The sequence below is a fragment of the Seriola dumerili genome, unplaced genomic scaffold (assembly GCF_002260705.1).
Source record: "Seriola dumerili isolate Sdu_G_001 unplaced genomic scaffold, Sdu_1.0 BDQW01000052.1, whole genome shotgun sequence".
Classification (NCBI taxonomy): Eukaryota; Metazoa; Chordata; class Actinopteri; order Carangiformes; family Carangidae; genus Seriola; species Seriola dumerili.
The window spans coordinates 16776879-16796735 of NW_019174307.1; the positions used below are offsets into that span (position 1 = coordinate 16776879).

Consider the following 19857-nt stretch of genomic DNA (forward strand, 5'->3'; position numbering starts at 1 on the left):
ATGATTGGCCCAGGCACACAGCTCCTGGTATGAAAAACAACACTGTAACATAGGTCAGGGAAAGCACGTCATGAGTGCTGTTGGCACGGCTGCAGGACCACCGCAAGTTACTCAATGGAAGAGAGGGAAATTTAAGGGGGGAAAAAAAAGGCTTTGGTCATGGATGGAAATATCCATTTTGTGTTTTTTTACAGCTTTAATCAAATTTAACTGAAGTGACAAAAAAAAGTATATTTTCTCGCTTACCCCTCGTGGCGTCTAGCCATGCAGATGGTTTTAGTTTTATTTTGAGGTTTTGAGATATTCATCTATGAGATTATTTTCTTCAATGGAGGTGAAGGGGATTTGTGGAGATCAGAGGACTGAACATATATTTAAATATGTTTTGAAATTCTAAAAACTTTTTGTGATGTAGACTTGTTGCTTTGCTCTGTTTTATATCATTGTAAATTGAATATCTTTGTGTTTTGGACTGCTGGTTGAACAAAACAAAACCATTTGAAGATGTCACTTCGGTCTGAGATATTAAAATGGGCTTTTTTTTGTATTTTCTGAAAACAATTCTTAGAAAATAATCGATAGATTAATCAATATTGAACATAACTGTTACCTGCAGCCCTAAATGCAAACATGTGCAGTATCAGTTAAATGTGGTATCATGTTATTATGTTTCAGGAACAGGATACACAAAAAACCAGAAGGAATCACAGAGTTGGTTCAGTGTTACAAACAACAGACACACACAGGATTGTGTTACCTGTGATTGGCTGCGTTGTTCCATAATATGTGAGGAACACAATATCGCCCTTTTCAACTGGCCGACACACAAACACAGGGGAGGAAAATCAAAACTGGAGCTGACATCTTATACAGACGACAGCCTGTGTTGTTACACGGCCTTCACCCAGACCAATGGCTGAAGTGCAGCTCTGCCTAAAACCTGTTTTAAGAGGTATTCTAAGTATTCTGGGCAACACCTTATTCTTGCCCATCGTAACCAAAACAGAAAAACTGGTATGATGTGTCTGACACTGTTACCCGAAATACCATCAGTGAAACCGTATGGAGCACTGTCACAGACTTATCAGAATCTAATAAATAAGTACGTATTATATAACTAATTGCAAACTAACTTCATTATTATTCATAACAGACTGTGTTTGTGTTTACAGACAGCCATATACATGATCTTTGTGACCCTGCAAGTTGCATAAACACTGCCACTTGTTCTTGATTGTCATAACAGTCACACTTGAAGCCTTTCTATTCAATTAACAAGGACCTCTATTATTCCACCAGGCCCTGTAGTCGTAGGACGCAGCGCCCTGTGCTGACAAGCGGCCAGCTCCGAGGGGGCTATGTTCACAGCCATGGCAGCTAATGCAGGAATGTGTCCATGTGACAGGCTCCAGACCATTTAGTCTAGTTTTTTAACAACACCGCCAACCTTGCCATGCACACATGCCTCTGTTTAAAGTGCTGTGAAGCCAAGCAGCTTGTTAATCATTCAGTGGCAGAATCCACAAAACTTTCTCTTTGAAGGGAAACCGTTCGCCTCGTGCCAGAACTTGGTCTCTGATTGCTCTTGTATTTCCTCTGTAGCAAAGACTTCTCATACGTTTACTGTTAATGCGACAGCTCCACGTCCATATTCTGTACCTTCACCTGTTCAGCTCTCTGCGCACTCTCCCTAATCTTCCTGCCCCTGCCTGAGATCATGCCCCCACCACAGTCCACGAGCTGAGCCACTACAATGGGCCAGTGTGCGAGTGTGAGAGACACTGATGTCACATCGAAAGCATTCAGATTCACCCCTCATGAAATTAGAACAATATTTGTTTAGTTACAGCCATGCAGCAGCCCCACACCACCCTGCTGGGAAGAGAATTTGCGAGATGAGGAGGCATAATTTTACAGAGAAAAGAAAATTGTACAGAGAAAAGAAAGAATTAGAGTCTGACTGGAGGTTGGATGGAAATATACGATAATCTGACATACTAGAAATAAAAAGAGACTTACTGAAAGAGCTGGTGGTTAGATAGTAATGGGTTTTCTGTGGTGGTAGCTATTTTGCATTTTGACTTTTGCATTAGAAAAGGGGGAACATTATGACCATAAAAATAACTTCAGCCTCAGAACAGGAATCACTTGCACAAATTCACAGAAATTATCAATAAAAACATCATATGTGCCAGAGTGTGTGACTGCTTTTTTAGCTTTTGATTCATCACTGACATACTGTATAAAACAGCAAACATTTTATTCATTTATTTGTCATAAACTATGTATAAACCCAGAAACTCAGTCATATTATGGATGAGGGTAGATCTGTACTGACAACAGGTGAGCGGGACAACAGCTCAGGTCACTCATAGAAGTTTCTCTAAAATGCTTTGCTGATATTTGGAGCCTCAAAGCCTCAGGAACATTTAAAAAGAAAAAGAGCAGGTCTAGGCAAGATCTAACAATGAAAGGAGCACGCAAACAATGATGATGAACAGGGGTCGTCGCCATGTAGCCTATCTGTATTCTGGAGAGAGAGAGAGAGAGAGAGAGGGAGCAGCCAAGAGATTTCTAGTGTCTACAAGTAAAGATTGATCTCACCAGTTATCTGAGACGTGAGGTTAAGGGTGAAACATGCCTCCATACATCCGTTTGTAGAGACTGCTACTATCTGGCGCTTGGGGGCAAGCAGCTGAGGAACCTGATCAGCTTTCAGCCATAAACTTCAGTAACATACCTCTCAATCGGGGATGTAATCAGGTAAAAAACATACAACTTCAGCCACTCTTTTCAGGGTTGACATCAGTGTTTCTTATGTAAACTCACATTAGCCAAATACTCATCATACATGTGGATAAAGAAAAACTTCAAAAATAAAAGAAACAGCAGCACAAAAAACAACTTTTCTTAATTGCCATATGGTGATCACCAGCTATACTAGTTGCATATTATTTCCAGTGTGGTTAGTAATAGTAAAGAATCACGTCAGATAGTTTTTTTTTTATTTTTGTTTATGCTGTTTTTTTTTTTTTTTACTCACCTCAATCCACCTCTGCGCCTCCAAGTAGGCTTCGTCGCAGCTGACGCAGGACTGTTCACGCCACTCCATCACAGAAGCGTATTATTATCGGAGCTGCACCGTCGGGCCAGATCGGTTCCTAATGGCCCGATGACACAAATGAGAGCCATTTACAAACAAGCAGACACACACATACAATGGGACGCACTTAAAACTGGTCAAGCGGCCAGGTAGAGCGCAGGTGAACTCGTAATCATACTCCTCATTCATGAAATATGCCTCCCTATTGTTCACTTCAATCGGCTCATCAAGGAATGAATGCAAGGTGTAACAGCAACGCATTCCCCCCTTTTCTCATCATCTCGCAGCGCGACGCTTACCTGTTCTTTCATCCGACACACCTGCGGTTTGTGTTTTTCTCACTCTCCGCTGCGTCCTGCTTCACCTTTACGCAGCGACGACTCTTCAAAGTCGGGAAAACCCCGGGGCTCACCTCGTCTGCTGGGTTGGCACTGACAGGAGAGAGATTTCTTTCTTCTTTTTTTTTCATGAAGTTTAAGCCGCGTTGAGTTGGGAGGGTTTTCCAAAAAAAAAAAGAAAAAAGAAAAAAGAAAAAAGAAAAGAAGTAAAGTCCGGGGACCACCCACGGGTTCCTTGAGAGGCTTCCAGGTGAACACAAGCTGTGAGGTTCACTGTTATTTCTCCTCTCTGGGAAGATAACGCTTGAGTCCAGGTTTTCACTGCTGCCCCCGAACAGTAGGCGAGATGCACAATAGTGAAATTCTACACCGAATAATAAGCAGCAACTCAGTATTCTCGGACTGCAGTTCAACTCCTCACTGTAATACATACACAGATTGGAATCTGCGGTCTGATGATAACTTCACAGATAAATGTCAAGAAGTTCCTGAGTCTCTGGGCAAACTCCTCTACTTGAAGGAGTTCGTCTCTCCTCTTAAGACAAAACCTCTTTCCTGCAGCGCCGCCCAGCGGTGGTCAGGGCGCAGCGGAGGGCCTGAGCAACAATCTGACTTGTACTTCTTCAAGTACAATTTTGAATCTAGGACATTTTCTTGGAATGGAGTATATTTTCTAATCTTTCTACTTTGACTTAATTAAACAGAGTCCATCTTTGGTGCTGCACACACATGGTTGGCTTGGATTAGACTCAAATCACGATCAGTTTGTAAATATCAGCCCTTCTCTTGGTGTTTGATGGGGGTGAATAATCTGAAAATGAAAAAGAAAATCATGGTTTATGGGTCTACCTGGCTGAAAAGCTTTTTCTCAGCGTGTTGTGTAACTCATTTTCAGTTTTTCATTCAGTGTAATTTGGATCAATAAGCATTTCACTATACAATAGCCAGATCATCTTGAAAGAGATGTATCACCATGTGCTGGTGGTGATGGAGAAACTGGTATGTCCTCTCCCTCTCATCACGTCTTCCTTATTCCAACAACTACAGGGATGAGATTGCAGACAAAAACAACTGAGAGTACTACATCCTCGTCAGCCTTAATTAGAACCAGTTCACCATCAGAACAAAATTTAACACATAAAAGGTAAATGAGTATCTGTCAATGTGCAGTAGGAGGAGTCTTGTTGTTCTGACCGCTACACAAATGTCCACAAAGAGTAAACTGCTCCAAGTGCAGGAGTCCAAGGAGTGAAGTTTACAAACCCCAGTATTTGAGCTGCCTGGTCAAGTATCTACGCTGCCTAACTAGCACTTACTGTGCACTTTCGGTGAACTTCTTTACATGATTTCCTTGCACTCTTATTGAACAGACTTAGTTGCAAATACTTAGTACTTACTTCAAGGTCTCCCACTGCACTGAAGCCTGGGTGTTGTCCCTCACTTGTAAGTCACTTTGTATAAAAGCATCTGCCAAATGAGTAAATGTGAATAAAAGGACAATGTGCTCCTGAGGCTTAAAATTGTAAATGCAGTCTTTAACAACAGGGGAACTTCTGTTGGTTTGCCTCAATTATGAACTACATCACAACAAATAATAACACACAAAGGACCAATAGATGATTCAAGATCAATAATATTGCGCTGTATTCCCAATGGAGAGGCCTGCTGCACACTTAGGACTTACACCAGTGCACCAGAATATTTTTAAAAATGTCTTCAGGCTCCGACAGGCCTGGTATGTCTGTTCCAGTTACATAGCTCTGACCATAAACCTGTCAATATCATAGTTTTGAGATGTTTGTGTCACAGAAAAGATCCATGAAAGAAATGTTTAATAAATTTGCATTTTATTTGACAGAATTTCTAATTCTGATTACAAAAATGTAGGCACCTTCCACAAAGTCTGCATGTTTGTCTTTTTTGATAACCTCTTTTATAACACCATTACTGCATACCGCAAAATAGCATTAGGCCTATCTGCTTTTTCAAAGCCATGACTGAAATTAAAGCCTTGCAAAACATGTTTCTTCAGCTGGTTTTGACCATGTGTTAGACATATGATCAAAAGCAAATCACTACATACGGTATCTATCACTGAACCCAGAATAAAAATTAAAATTAAAAAAAAAAAAAAAAAAAAAAAAAAAAAAGAAGTGAGAGGAGTTCCCTCCGTTACATGAAAAATGTGTTAAATTTTCCTTCGCAATTGAAAGCCAAACACGCCATGTAACACTTTAGTGCAGTGTCAATGCAGTACAGCTGATATCTGTATTATAGTTAGAGATGTTTCAGCAGTGACGAACTGGAAGATTTTAATCTTAGCAAGAATTACTTTTAGTTGCACAGCAGCATTCCCTTGCAATTTCATCTAACGCGTAACAAGTGATGTATAACATTACTTTAGAATGACATCCCTGACATTTTATGATTTTCCCCACATCACTTGCTAAGGTATTTTGAAAAAAGAAATCTAATTTTCCACTGAAGTCAGCACTTGAGAATGTTTGGCAGTAATCTTTTCTTTGTTTTCTCAGGTCACAAGGGAGGTTCCTCAGTATGAATCTTTGGAGAGGGCAATGATGGTGAAACGGACTTCTTGAGGGTCGCGAGCCATGAAGATCTTACAAACCTCTACAGCATCCTGCAGTGCAATTGAACACAAGAGGAAAATGATGAATTGCAACTCCACTTAAGCAGATATCTTGACGTGATATGTAGGTTTTATTCTGTGACGTCGTACCTCGAGGAAAGTATCTTCTGAAGTTTTTCTGTGAAGAATAGGGAAAGGCTTCCGGCCATCTAGGTATAACAAAAAGACACTTCATCAGGAGTTTTCAATGTGTTAATATTACAATGGCATTTAAACTCTGTCACCACCAACATGACAAATAACAACTAAATATTTTCTATATATGAGGATACTTAAATTGTGGTTAACTCACCCAGTTCATATAACTGTCCTCCGACATTCACGAAAGCTATAAAATGCAGATTCACTTTCTCATCTAAGCTGGGAGCCTATAACAGACAAGAGATAAACACAAAGGTCTATTGAGTTAACACATCTTTACGTTGAGTAATAAACAGTAAAAGTTCAAGAGAGCACGTGTGGTGTTATCTCTGCAATGTCAGACAACACACATCATTTATAACTCAATACAAACCTCAGTCTGTCCCTCTTGAGCACTCGACTCATGTGTAACACGTATACTCTGAAACAAAAAGGAGGAAAAACTGTTGTTCTTGTATTATACTTCATGGTAATTTTCTCCTAAACGTTTTAAGATTTTTTGCTTAACAGCTGCATGGGTTCTTAGGAAGGCAAAAAAAACAAAAAACAAAAAAACAATCTATGCAGCTGTTACATATTCACATTTTTCTGTTAGATAATGTCTGTGGCCTAGTGTTGCAACATTGTAAAAGGGGTCACTAGGAAACAGATCATTCAACGAAGTAGGATTACGAGATACTGATTAAACTCATGTGACGTGTGGGGAAATCATTTTGTCATCTGTTCACTTACTGACTGAAGATAAATATCCAAGAAGCACAACTCCCCCCCGTTCCCTTTTGTGAACAGTAGGCCAAACAAATCCAAAACCACAAGCGTAATTCTTCTTCTCGTGTGTCTATCTCTGACCTCTTCATTGTGCCAACCTTGAGCAAAGATTTGCTCTTCGGTGTTTTCCTACCTCATCTTTTTCCAGGAAGGCAGCCCTTTCCTCTGGGGTCATTTTAGAGGTTTGTTCAAGAAACTTCTTAAGAGCAGAATCAGGCTCTAAGGAGAGAGAGGAACATACAGTAAAACCAATACAAAAGTGTCTGCTAGCGAACATGTGCTTTGGATTTTCACCTGGATAATATATCAATACACAGATGTTGTGATAGAATATTATATTATGTAAGGTATTGTGGTTATTATGATAAACGTAATCTTTTCCTGGTCTAAAAACAAAGTCTGAGCTATTCTAGCTCAATAAAGTGACCAATAAATACCTCTAACTGTTTTGCCGTTATATCAACACTACTTATTATTTCTCAAAATAAAACCCAAATAGTGCCATATTGTCATTTAACTGTAGATTTAACCTTCACACAATCAAGTCTGCAACCATACAACCATATTGAGTTGTAAACATAGGAATCTTTTCCTACCGTCCCGTATGATGTGAATAGAGTAACTACTCACCAAAGTCCAGATGTGCCTGGTTGTTTGCCACTGCGTGAATTAACCCTATTGTTCCACAGGCGTTTCCGATAGTTTGCTTAATGAAGTAGACGTCAGGCGAGACGTCCTGTCGCTGATCCTTGAGTTTCTCTTCCTCTTCTTGCTTGAATGCCTCATACTGGACAGCAGGAGGAGAGAAGAGAAAGATTTGTTGAACATTGTTTCGCATTAGCATTAACATAGGCCTGTGTATCCAAAGTGCACAGGGATCTGAAGTTGAAATATGCATGATGTGAAGACATCTACTATGGTTAACTGACAAAAAGTTGGTGCATCATACACCAAACATGTAACAAGAATAAATTAAAATACCTTCTCTGTCACTGGGAAGAGGAGTAGCACTGCGCACACAGGTCTTGGCACCATGCTGAGAAGCTCTGGGTCCAATCCATATACATCTCCAAATTGCCAGGTGGGCCTCATACCCAAACAATTAACAAACTGCACAAAAGCTTAGAATAAATTTGTATGCATGCAAGGACATAAAGCCAACCTAGCTTCTACTAGTTGTTAATGTTTACTGCTGACCAGAGGCCACATTGTCAGGTAGAAAATACCCTGGGCAGCTGCATGAAATGTACAGACGGGTGTCAAATTACAGGAAAAAACAACATGAAGTGTCTTAATAAGGTGTTGGGCCACCACAAGATGCCAAAACAGCCTCTATGCTAGTTGGCATTGGCTCTACAAATCTCTGGAGCCCTACTGGAGGGATGGTATGTCATTCTTCCTTCATTTGCTGTTTTGATGAGGATGGTGGAGAGCGCTGTCTCAGGTCAATCCAAAAACCACCCATAGGTGTTCAACTGGGTTGAGATCTGGTGATTGCGAAGGCCATAGCATATGATTCGCATCATTTCCATACTCATCAAACCGTGTGGAAGCATCTGTGTTTCTCCACTCTTTAATTTATTTAGATTTTCCTTTAAATTTGTCCCCGTCTGTATCTAACCATGTAATCTGTTAATATATTGCTAGCAATACATTCTGCTAATGGTTATGGAATATTCTTTGAGGCATGTCTCCTGTCATTAGCCTATGTTTATTCTTTAATGTCAGTGTTACATTGGCCGTAGCATCGCTGCCGGGTAGGCCTTGTGCCTCAGTCTGCACGTCGCTTTGCCATCGATTATTCAGGCCCATCTGGTGTTAAATTCAGTCGGAACAAAATACTCACCTTTGTCATGACCTGGCAAGAAAACACAAAAACACAAATGTTAATCAAATTGCTGTTGCTGTTCATCAAAGCAGCCACACCGGCTTCAGCTTTGTTCTCTCTGCTAGCATCAGTTAGCCGGCCCTCACATGCTCTCTGAATGAATGACTTCGATAAAAACGTGGTACAAACGTCAACAGTACATACTTCTGGATTCGACTCCAGAGGCAGCCAGCGTGGACAGTCCATTTTGCAGTAACGTCAAGTGTTAGTCGCCTTTCAGCAGAAAACTGAAACTGATTTACAAAAATCTGTTTGACAGCTGCAAATCACTTCCGCGTCTGGAAAGTGCACCTTGACATGTAGGTGAAACGCAGGGGTACTCGCTTCTTCAAAAACCATAAATACACCACACCCAGAAATTTATAACACAAACAGACACGTTATGAATATTAATTTGTCCTGATTTATATCCTTAATAGTTTTTGCCATGGTTGTTTGTCTGCAAAATGAAGGATATTTGAATGTAATACCCACATTAACAACCCAACAGTGGACCAGTCCGTGGTCATGGGCGTGTTTCAGAGAGACAGATTCCCAGCGGCTGTGGTTGCTTATTCCTTTTGATACGATTAATTTTGCATATATAATAATTAAAAAATATAATAATAATAATGATAATAATAATGAAATAATTCTCCCAAATCCAGAAACCGGTTGGACTCAGTGTGTAGTAACATGTTGCCGCCTCACGGTGCCCCTGTTGTTCCTCATTAGGTCCTCCCTTAATAAAATACCTTATTAATCAAAATCTATTGCAATTTCATCACAGTGTCTAAATGTTTACCACTGTAAATAGAAATTAGCATGCATCTTTTTGAAAACAAATACAAAATAGAAAGACCAAAGACAGTAAAGCAGGAAAACAATAAAATGAAATACAACAAATAAATAAATAACAAAAATAGTATAGGGGAGTTGAATAATGATGTACTGCATGCTAATGAAAATAATGGATAGGCCTTGTAGAAATGTTTGTAATGATTTGATTTACTGCATGTACAAATTTTGCTTCTCTCTCCTGTTACCATTTGATTATTTTCAATTAAGTTTCCATTTGCACTTTACGCTAATAGCCATGTCCATCTTGACCCACTGAGGCCTCTTGAAGCGCTTATGGACTTCATATTGGAACAGCGCCGCCAAATACTCTTTGTGTAACAATGACCAGCCCACAGTCAGTGAGTCACTTCAATAAGAAAATAACTAGAGGCCAGCGCCTTGGGAAAAACCGTCGAAACATGTTGCGTTAAAAAAAATGCACATTTACAACTCAAACACTTTGAAAAAACGGAACTACTGTCATTAATGATGGTAAACATCACTTGGCCTAAGCTAACAGCCATGGGATATTCAGAGCCGGAGGTATCACTTTTCTCATCCACCAATTACTTTCAAATGACGTCGGACTGATGAATAAGAGGACTTAAGTAACCGGGGACCAACGTAGTGGGGTTAACTTACGAATCTTTACTTTTCATTTTTACCTGCATCTCACAGCGCCAGCATCCCCTGCAGCTTTGACACCTTTCTCTGGAGGGAAAAGCGGTTGGAGAGCACTAAGTGAGTACATTCAGCTTGTTTAAGCAGCCACGAAATTGAATGCAAAATTCAGCCCATGCCGCTTCTATAAGTGGTATTAGATAGGTGGTACCTACTTACCTGCTATGGCATATGGCATGAGAAGAAATCTGTAGGTATTCTGTTACTCTTGTTGGAAGCAGCTGTCTGCAGTAAAACATCTTCAAATCTTACCTAAGATTCTATAACTGTCCTCCTGCTGTTAGTAAAATGGTGATACAAAGTCAGAGGAATGCCCAAACATTATCTCAAAAGTTCATATTGTATTTATATAGGCTATTGGTGGGAGAAATAATAAATGTTTGGATTGATTACATTACAGAACAGCTCAGCTGTCACTTCTCCATAAAATAGACCTGGTTTCCTAAATCGCTTTTTGGGGTGCATTTGTGCCTTGTTTGAATAAATGACACCTTAAGCCTGAAATGTTAATATAGCCTAATGGTTAAGTGTAAGTGTGGCCTATATATGGCGTTTAAGGCGTTTTAAGGATTCATATTAATTCTGAATTAATACGTATATATAGCAATATATTTATTAATATATATCAGATGACTTTCTTCTAAACTACATGTTATTTCGATTAGCATTGTGCTTTATCTCACTAACTGCACATGCGCAGTAACAAAGTTTCACATATTTTAAAACACTTTCCACATCATTTCTCTTGAGGACCACTATGAACAAGACTGAAAACTTCCTCTTATAGGCCCCTGACTATTGTTTTAATTCAGACTTGATAATGTGAACTTATCCTTTAACTGCTGCATGTGCAGCCACCTGCTGCACCTTCCTGCATGTTTTTGCATGTAATTCAATTTCTCCATTTAACTGACCAACATGTCCCTGTTTCTCCGACAGCAAAATGACTGAAACGGATACCCGGAGTCATCATACTGGAAAGCAAGAAAATGGAAAAGCCATGGCAAAAACATCGGAGGTGGATGATGCTTTTGACAACACCTTAAATGATAATGAGGGCTCCCAACCACCGATAGTGGTGGTGTGGAGAAATGTCATACTGATGTCCCTCTTACATATCGGTGCGCTTTATGGACTGTTTCTCATTCCCTCAGCATCAGTTTTAACTCTCGCATTATGTAAGTATTTAGTAAATAATACAGCAGCCTTTGCAGCTTTTGTTTTGTTTTTTTCTTTTTGTAAATCCCTGCAGACTGTGTGCTGATGTTGTATGATCATTGCAAACTACAGTACATACAGCCTGAGGGAGCTTGACTGGGTGTGTTGTATGCTCCAAATTAGAAATATGTGAATTTCAATGGAAGAAGCTAAACTGAATAAATAGAAATTGTGCCTATTTACACGATCCCCATTCGCATGGACAGAATACTCTGTCCCAATCCAAAGCCCTTGAAATACACTCAGCGGTTTGTGAAGGCAGACCTGCATGCTCCCGCCTTCCTATCTCCACACATACATGACTTTACTTGCAACAGAGGGGCCTAAGTGTAACAAAAAGACATAATGCAGTGACTAAGATATCTGTCCTTTTTCATTTCTCTTTCTTCCAGCTGCATTTTTGTACATCCTCACTGGTCTCGGCGTGACTTGTGGAGCACACAGGTTATGGAGCCACAGATCTTTTAAGGCTTCTTTTCCCTTGCGAGTCTTTCTTGCTATCTGTCAGTCCATGGCCTTTCAGGTAAAACAAGAAAAAATGAAAGAATTGCATTGTATTCCCATTTATTCCATGAAAGTTTCTACCTAATTTTAAAATATATTATGCTTTAGATTAATCACATTTACTTGTTACAGCATTTACTACTAAAATTAATAGTGGCAAAGGTACAATTTGATCTTCAAACAAATGTGTAGCCAATGATTTTGGCAAAATTATTAGTCTTTGGATGTGTCACGTAATCCTCTTGATTTCTGTCTGTCTCTGTCTGTGCAGAATGACATATACGAGTGGGCGAGGGACCACCGTGTTCATCACAAGTATTCCGAGACAAATGCAGACCCCCACAATGCCAAACGGGGGTTTTTCTTCTCCCACGTTGGCTGGCTGCTCTGTCGCAAGCATCCCAGTGTCATTGAAAATGGCCGTAAAATAGATATATCAGACCTGAAGGCAGATAAAGTGGTCATGTTCCAAAGAAGGTGAGCAAACACTAAATAGAGTTTGTCTTTGTTGTTACTGCTGTTTTTTGTTAAATATGTAATCAGCTGCAGTCACTTGAGGCTATTTACTGAGACTTACTGGATTCATAAGCTCTGGTGCTTCATAACTGTTGCAGAAGTAATCTTTTTTCCTGATGGGACATTGTTCATCTACTTCCTGCATTATCACTGAATGTTGCCACTGAATGTGTTTCTAATGCAGAATAATTACATATAAATGTATTAGTGTAGTAGTACTAGGTTTGTTCATTCCTGTGTGTCTTGTTAAATTCCCCTCTGGTCCAAGATAGTACAGGATGTTGTAGTCTTGGTCACTGTGACCATGTTCACACTTCAGGACAGATCTTTTGATAATAGATGCTTTCTGTAGAAGGGACTGAACCACAGTGTGTCTGTGCGCATCCACTGACTGGTCACTTGGTCAAATTGTCTGGACATAATCAGTCCGTTAATATGTTTATAATTTCCCTCATAAAAACGTAAGATTAAATTTGTGGCTTCCATGGGGCCTTTCACTGTGACATGGGTACAGATTTTGGTGAGATGACATATTTAAAGGGTGTTGTGGGATTATAAATACATGACTTTTGTTGGACAGAAATTTGATTCAGTGCCAGTGTCACAGTCAAGGGTTGTCATTTGTTGTTTTGACTGCTTGTCGATCTCAAGAGGGTGGGTGTTATGTGATGTGAGCTGGCATGAGGTCGTAGAGGAGTGAGAGGAAAAGAATCAATTTGATTTCATTTAGTCTCGGGGTTAGGGTTAGGCTGAATTACAGGCAGTTGAGAGTGGATCTGTGTGAGGAATATTTTGATCTTTGATTTTAGGTACTACAAGTTGTCTGTGGTGATCCTTTGCTTCCTTATGCCCACGCTGGTGCCCTGGTACTTCTGGGGTGAATCCTTGGTTGTGGCATACTTCATCCCTGCGGTCCTGAGATACGTTCTGATGCTCCATGGCACCTGGCTGGTCAACAGTGCTGCGCACTTGTGGGGCAACAGGCCTTATGACAAGACCATTAACCCAGCGGAAAACCCACTGGTTTCTCTCAGTGCCGTCGGTAAAGAAACTGCATGTTTGCTACTCATTATAGCCTACGGTAATCTTTCCTACAGTAATGCCCTGTACTGTCACCTTCCATGCATTTTGTGTAATTTAATGCATCTTGAGGAATGCTGTTGTTTTAACTGGTTACCACAGTTTTTCCAAGTTACTTCCTTTTCCATAAGCACCCAAAGCAGCTGCAGTAAACACATTATTTTGTAAATGGATTAGTAAAGACTGTAGCCGCTTGGTCTGGAGACAAGTTGTAGCATATTCAGAATGCTTTCTCATTGCAATCTGGAACAAAACACTGGAGCATAACAGGTCCAAAAAAATTAAAATTATCCATCAAGTTCCGGCTGAAACTTTATCAGCAATATAAATCGGCAACAGATTGTTAAGCTTATTAATTTGATGTTTTCTGCTGTAATGCTCCATGGGATTCCTGGTTATTTTAGCTCAGAAAGCTGTTGTGTCTCTCATGAACCAGACTCCTTTTAAACCTTATCTGCTCATTGTTTGGTCTGATGATTCAACCTTGATTAATCTATTTAGAGACAACTGTGCTGTTACCAACCAGTGTCATAATGATTACAAAGACTCCTTTAGCAAATCTGGTTTTGGTAACTTGTAAGTTACATTACATAACAGTCAACCTTTAAGGTTTTTTGTCTCAAAATAAATTATCAGTCACATGCTGCCAATAGCTGTTTGTCACTTCTCCATCCAGTGATGTGTCCAAATTAGGATAAAGCAGATTCATATCTTCATTCAAGTTATGCATGTGAACAAACTGTTTTTCTCTTTGGTTTTCAGGGGAAGGCTTCCACAACTACCATCACACATTCCCTTTTGACTACGCTGCCAGTGAGTTTGGCTGGAAGCTCAATCTCTCCACTGCCTTTATAGATGTCATGTGCTTCCTGGGTTTGGCGAAGGACCGCAAGAAGGTGTCAAAGGAAACGATCATTGCTCGCATGCGGCGAACGGGGGACTCAGCCAAAAGTGGCTAAATCCCACCAGCCTCAAACTCTGTAGCTGATGCCAACATGCAACATCAAGACAGAATGTAGCAACATGGAAAGCAGCATTTTGGTGGTGGGGTGGTAATTACGATCCTTCTGATTATAAGTTCTTTAGACTCATGTTGAATTTGTTAATATAAGTGTCAAAGCAGTAATTTACAGAATTTTATTATTAATAGATCTGTTAATAGTCTTTGGCACCTTGGAACCTTTACTGAAACCCTTAAGTATTTTTTTTCTTTTTTTTGCTTAGGTCATTTTGCTCTAACGTCAGTCAGTAGTTCTTTGTCTCATTCTACAGGAAGTGGAGGTTGATTTTGATATTTGTTTGTCTTTTCTTCAGACAATGTTCTTTATTTCAGGTAAACCAGTAGTTTTACTAAACCTTAAGTTGTAAAATGTCCATTAGTGTTCAGATGTGTTGTACTGTGACACTTTTAAACCCACTGTCTCCAATTGTCCAAGGGGCTCTTAATGCAAGTCTTTGTTCTCTGGTCTAACACAATGTATACCTTGAGAAGAGAAGCAGCGTCAAACTTCATCCACACTCTTCATGGAGATGCCTCTGGACTGAAACATAGAACCAGACTTCTGGAATCTTAATCAGACATTAAGGTCTTCATCTCCCTCAGACATGGCCAATGAGGCATGTGTAGGAGGGGGTGTTTAATTTTTCTGCTGTTTGATATCATTGAAACATATCAAGAATCATGCCCAAATGCCTCATGAGGCTTGGCGCACTTATTGTGAGTAAGAATCTTTTAAAAACTGAAATCCCTCATCCATAATGAAAATAAGGAGACATTCAACAAATCCTAAGTATTGAATTAATACTGAATATGACTTATGATAATTTTAACCTTTGTATGATGAATTATATATTCTGCTCTGGCACTAATATTGCATCAGGTCCAGCAGAGGTTAAGAATCTTGAAATGTTTTTATCTTCCTCTTGCTGCTGACATAATCGAGCCAGAGTATCTTTTAAACCATTCCCTCTCCGGTTTTTGGACATGTGCTTGTTGAAATGAAAGCATTGCCTCCTGTCTGCACAACTGATGGGGATCTATAATGCTGGGCTTATATTCCTCACCCACATCAAACAATGTTGAAAGACTGCTGTATGTGAAACCACCATACATATTTAAAATATCAACAAATATTCTTTGAACATTCCTTGAGCAAAAAGCGTGTGAAAAGAGAAAATCAATGCTGGGGTCATTAGTTTTTGATATCAACACATCTTTCATTCCATTTTAAAGATAAGTGAACCTGCTCCCTCTGCTGGATAATTACTTTATGGCAAGTCAAAGAAACGACTCAAGTAGTGCATCCTCCTCCTGTGTGAAATCAGTAAATGTCTCAGTGTATCTCCCAAAAAGTAAAATAGGTGAGAAACAGAAAATTGCACCCTGAGTGTAGCAAAGCTACAAAAAACAAAGCCACTTAAAGTTTAAAATTGATTTGAATTATGATTTTGAATGAATGATTTTCAAAGAAAGAAAGAAATGGGAATGTAAGAATGAGTGGGAAAGAATGGTAAATAAATGGCTGTATACATATAGCTGTCATCCTTATACACTGTGGGCCTGTTCTATCTCCTGCAGGGAGGGGGAGCCAGGTAACAAAACGTCTGTCCAAATTCATGTTCATGGTGATGGAGGAAGAAGACACTCCGTTACAGTAGGTGGCAGTATGCACCTTTTACGATGGTTTACAATCCGCTAAAATAAAACAAGGAAAATAATGTTGGCGACTCTCTGCAAAGGAGAGGAGTTGTTTGGCCAAAAATTCTCTATATTTGTCACTACGCGGTTTTTTCGAAAATAACAGTAACCTATTACTTTTTTAAAAAGTCGCTCAAGAGGTAAGAAAAGAGGAAAGAAATCTAGGCAGAGTTGGTTACACTGGCACTGCGGTGACAACTGCAGCCTGACTGGGAGAGAAGATGCCAGCAGCAGAGGATTTACATGGTGGGTTTTTAATTTTGAACATGCATCACATAGCGTTACAGCGTTTACAGCAGGTTGTAGTTCGACTAGAAAGACGAATAAGTTAGGCTAATAAGGTAGCACTCAGGTAGCACTCCGCACAGGGTTAGCGTTAACTTAACACAGTAGCTAGCCGGGGAGTTTGTCGAAGAGCGTTTCCCTGTCTACAAGTGTTTTCCCCCTTACCTGAATCTTAACCAAACGATACACACAACCCGACCAGTCGTCTTCTGGGATGCTAATCTGACCCTAACCCCTACCAGTTACCCGTGGCTACACCTAAACATCACCTTAGCGCCAGTTAGTGCCTCTCGTGTGTTAGCTCTGAAACCAAGCTAACCGGCGATGAAAAACGAACAAACATAAAAACATGGACGTTTATAAACCTACTGTTTCCGATAGTTTTTTCAGAATCTCTTCTAGCCACCTGGAAGAACCACTTTTCCCTCCGCTGCATGATACAAAAGATATTTTAAGCTGATTCCCTTGTTGCCTTTGTGTTACCTGTCAGGACGGCGATGTTAGGTTCAGTTAACCCAGATCCTGGGAATAATGCACTTGCTTCGTAGTACAGGCCTCTGGTAGCCGGCGGACTGTCAGCATTGTGTTGAATCTGAAACAGGAGAAATTTGTATGTTGCACCCCTTCTTTCATGCATTAAAAAAAAAATGTATTAATTGTCATTTTATTTTTAATTTAGAAACTATTCTCTTCTCTATCAGTCATTACTTATTTTTGTATTTTGCTTGATTTGTTGGCTCTGCTTATTATCCTCTGTCCCTTACCCTTCTTTACTGTCCTCTGTTTACTGAATAAAGTTCTGACAAAAAAAGAGATTTCTATTGAGATTCATCAAGGACAAAGATGATAACATTGAGTATATTTGCTGGTATCTGTAATAGTTTCACAATAAATAAATAATGGGAATAACAAATGCTATTGTAGTTGCAGTTGCTTGCCTTCTCTTGTAAAGAGAGCAAGGAGGTACCATAATTACCATAGTCAGACTCACATGACTCCATGACCAGTGAGCTTCTTGAGACCAGTGGTTGTGGCTGCAGAAATGTATGGGAGACCTTGTGATAAATGAATTGCTTCACTTCTGTATTTCAGGCACCAACAAACTTGTAGACAACATCTGTAGGCTTTCTCCAGATCTGTTAGTGGAAGCAGTGAGTATCTTTTATCTCAAGTTGTCTGCACATCCCCATGTGTACCAAAAGCAAGTTACATTTTTACAAAAAGACATCTGAGTATACGACACAGTCTTTCATTTATAGCTTAGTGAGTCATTATAGAAGTGCTTAGAAGAGAAAAAACACACAGGTCACATGTCCTGTTGTTATTACTGCCCACTAGTATTTGTTGGATTACCACAGAGACTCATGCTTCCTGCTTCTTCACACGTCAAGTTTTTAAGATTTGCTGCAAGGTGAAGTTCTTGTGGACTAAACCCCTAAGTGCGATAAACAACTGGATGCTAAATACAATGTAATAGTGTCATCTAAGGGCTACTGGTAGCCATGCTCTGCACAAGTTGCACAGGATGTGGTGTTGTTGCCATAGAGGTTGTGCTGTAGTTCTGATAACTAATCTTATAATCTCCACAGTGTCAGCACATTCTGACTTATCTTCAAGGGCAGGCTAGAGGAGTAGATTCAGCTGAAATTTCTGATGTGAGTCAATATTTCCTTAGATTTTTTTTAACTTATAGTAACCCATCTTCCCAAGTTCCTCTTTCATTACTTGTTTTTGTTGTTTTTTTTCTGCTGGGCAGAGGTTTCAGAGAGCTGGAGTCAGACTTGACCATGAAGCTCTGCAGAACACTATCAGATTTCTTTTGATAACATTCAGGTATTTTTTATCCTATTTTTTCCCTCTCATTGCAATTTGTTAATTTGATAAATGTTGCACACATTTATTTCTTATGTAGCCCGTCAAAAGGTAAAAGTCATACACAAAAAAGCACACTGTTGTAATGTAAGCAGTGATGGTTAACATTTGTATTGCCAGGTCGGCTGGGAAGAACAACCTCTCCGGAGATGACCTTGTATTGAGGCTGGAAGAAGGCAGTAACAAGTGGTCCAAAGCTTCCCTTCAGGTGTTGCACAACTTGTGGAGTGAACATGGTGCATTAGTCCATGCTCAGCAACAGGTTCAGGCCATGTTAAGCATCGGCCAGGTATATCTACATTTAACGCAGTAAAGCAGTCACTCATTTTCAAATATTTTTTGATGGCCTGACAACAGTTGTTATTGTTTATTTTACTGTTTCTGTCTAGTTAGTAGACATACAGTGGAAGCTCGGCATGGCAGTGAGTTCCGACACCTGCCGATCTCTCAACTCCCCGTATGTGTCTCTGCTGCTGAAGATCATTGAGCCCTCTGGACAGATTTGTCAGAGGTCTTTTGAGATGACCATTCCCCAGTTCCAGGTCTGTATTTATTGACGTAAATGCAGTGTTGCTGGTGTAATTTATGACTGGCGTGATTTTGATTTTTGTTTTTGTCCTCTGCAGAACTTTCACAAGCAGTTCAAGGAGATGGCAGCTGTTATGGAGACTGTATGATGGCTGCAAGGACACCTAAGTGCTTTTCAGAAAATATGCCCCAGTTTACATGTAACCACTGGAAGAACAGCTCGAGCCAGGTTTTTGTCTGTCGGCTGTCTCAGAATGTGGATACGAATTACTGCAAATGTTATTTGTCAGTTTTGCACTTCAGTTTTAAGCGATTTACTGCAGCCGGTAAAATATCTGAAAATGTTTGTCGTCACTTTGAATGCCAAAATTTCAGTGTACTCCCTCCTTTAACTTATTCATATATATTGAATTTTAGTTTAGGGACATGTAGCATAGAGGGCTGAACAATTAATTGAAATCCAAATCGCAATATGGCCCAAGTGCAATATCCAAATCGCAGGAGCTGCAATTTTTTGATAAAGGCAAAATGTGTCACAGCATATCATAAATGAAGCATTGTGGTGCTACAGAGACGCCTTGGCCTACAAATCATATTCCCCACATGTAAAGGAACATGCTTGTTTGGTATAAGCCCCATCAAAAATTTCAAAATCAAAATTTTTCACATCCACCATTTTTATAGTTTTTTCAGTGAAAAATGAAACTCAAAAATGACCAGTCCAACTGAAGTTGTATTGCATATCTGCCAAAATAATCATAATATGAT

The 19857-nt window shown here is 39.7% G+C and overlaps 4 protein-coding genes across 12 annotated transcripts in view; 2 read left to right on the forward strand and 2 right to left on the reverse strand.

The window, feature by feature from the left end:
• Window positions 1–3152, reverse strand: part of lmo7 (LIM domain 7) — a 48611-nt gene extending 45459 nt beyond the window's left edge. For all 8 annotated transcript variants that reach the window (XM_022740781.1, XM_022740785.1, XM_022740786.1 and 5 more), the window contains exon 1: window positions 3044–3152. In XM_022740781.1, coding sequence (XP_022596502.1) covers window positions 3044–3112 — 69 coding nt within the window. In that variant the 5' untranslated portion in view covers window positions 3113–3152. The remainder of the gene's footprint in view (window positions 1–3043) is intronic.
• A 2104-nt stretch (window positions 3153–5256) lies between these two features.
• Window positions 5257–9167, reverse strand: uchl3 (ubiquitin C-terminal hydrolase L3). Its single transcript, XM_022740479.1, has 9 exons — window positions 9033–9167; window positions 8847–8858; window positions 7982–8110; window positions 7631–7787; window positions 7134–7219; window positions 6606–6653; window positions 6384–6459; window positions 6182–6240; window positions 5257–6082 (listed from the first exon to the last, which is right to left on the reverse strand). Exons 1-9 carry the CDS (start codon window positions 9072–9074, stop codon window positions 5993–5995), a joined length of 699 nt encoding a protein of 232 aa, XP_022596200.1. The 5' UTR covers window positions 9075–9167; the 3' UTR covers window positions 5257–5992.
• Window positions 8290–15033, forward strand: LOC111218263 (acyl-CoA desaturase-like). Its single transcript, XM_022740478.1, has 7 exons — window positions 8290–8385; window positions 10386–10448; window positions 11328–11566; window positions 11999–12129; window positions 12382–12587; window positions 13436–13668; window positions 14469–15033. Exons 3-7 carry the CDS (start codon window positions 11332–11334, stop codon window positions 14663–14665), a joined length of 1002 nt encoding a protein of 333 aa, XP_022596199.1. The 5' UTR covers window positions 8290–8385; window positions 10386–10448; window positions 11328–11331; the 3' UTR covers window positions 14666–15033.
• A 1373-nt stretch (window positions 15034–16406) lies between these two features.
• On the forward strand, window positions 16407–19599 carry commd6 (COMM domain containing 6). Of its 2 annotated transcripts, XM_022740480.1 has the most exons (7): window positions 16407–16650; window positions 17782–17840; window positions 18279–18344; window positions 18446–18522; window positions 18682–18850; window positions 18951–19103; window positions 19188–19599. In XM_022740480.1, the coding sequence occupies exons 1-7, from the start codon at window positions 16626–16628 to the stop codon at window positions 19236–19238; spliced, it is 600 nt and encodes a 199-aa protein (XP_022596201.1). In that variant the 5' UTR covers window positions 16407–16625; the 3' UTR covers window positions 19239–19599. The 2 variants fall into 2 exon arrangements, with proteins under 2 accessions (XP_022596201.1, XP_022596202.1); XM_022740481.1 differs by lacking the exon at window positions 18279–18344.
• Window positions 19600–19857: the final 258 nt, after the last annotated feature.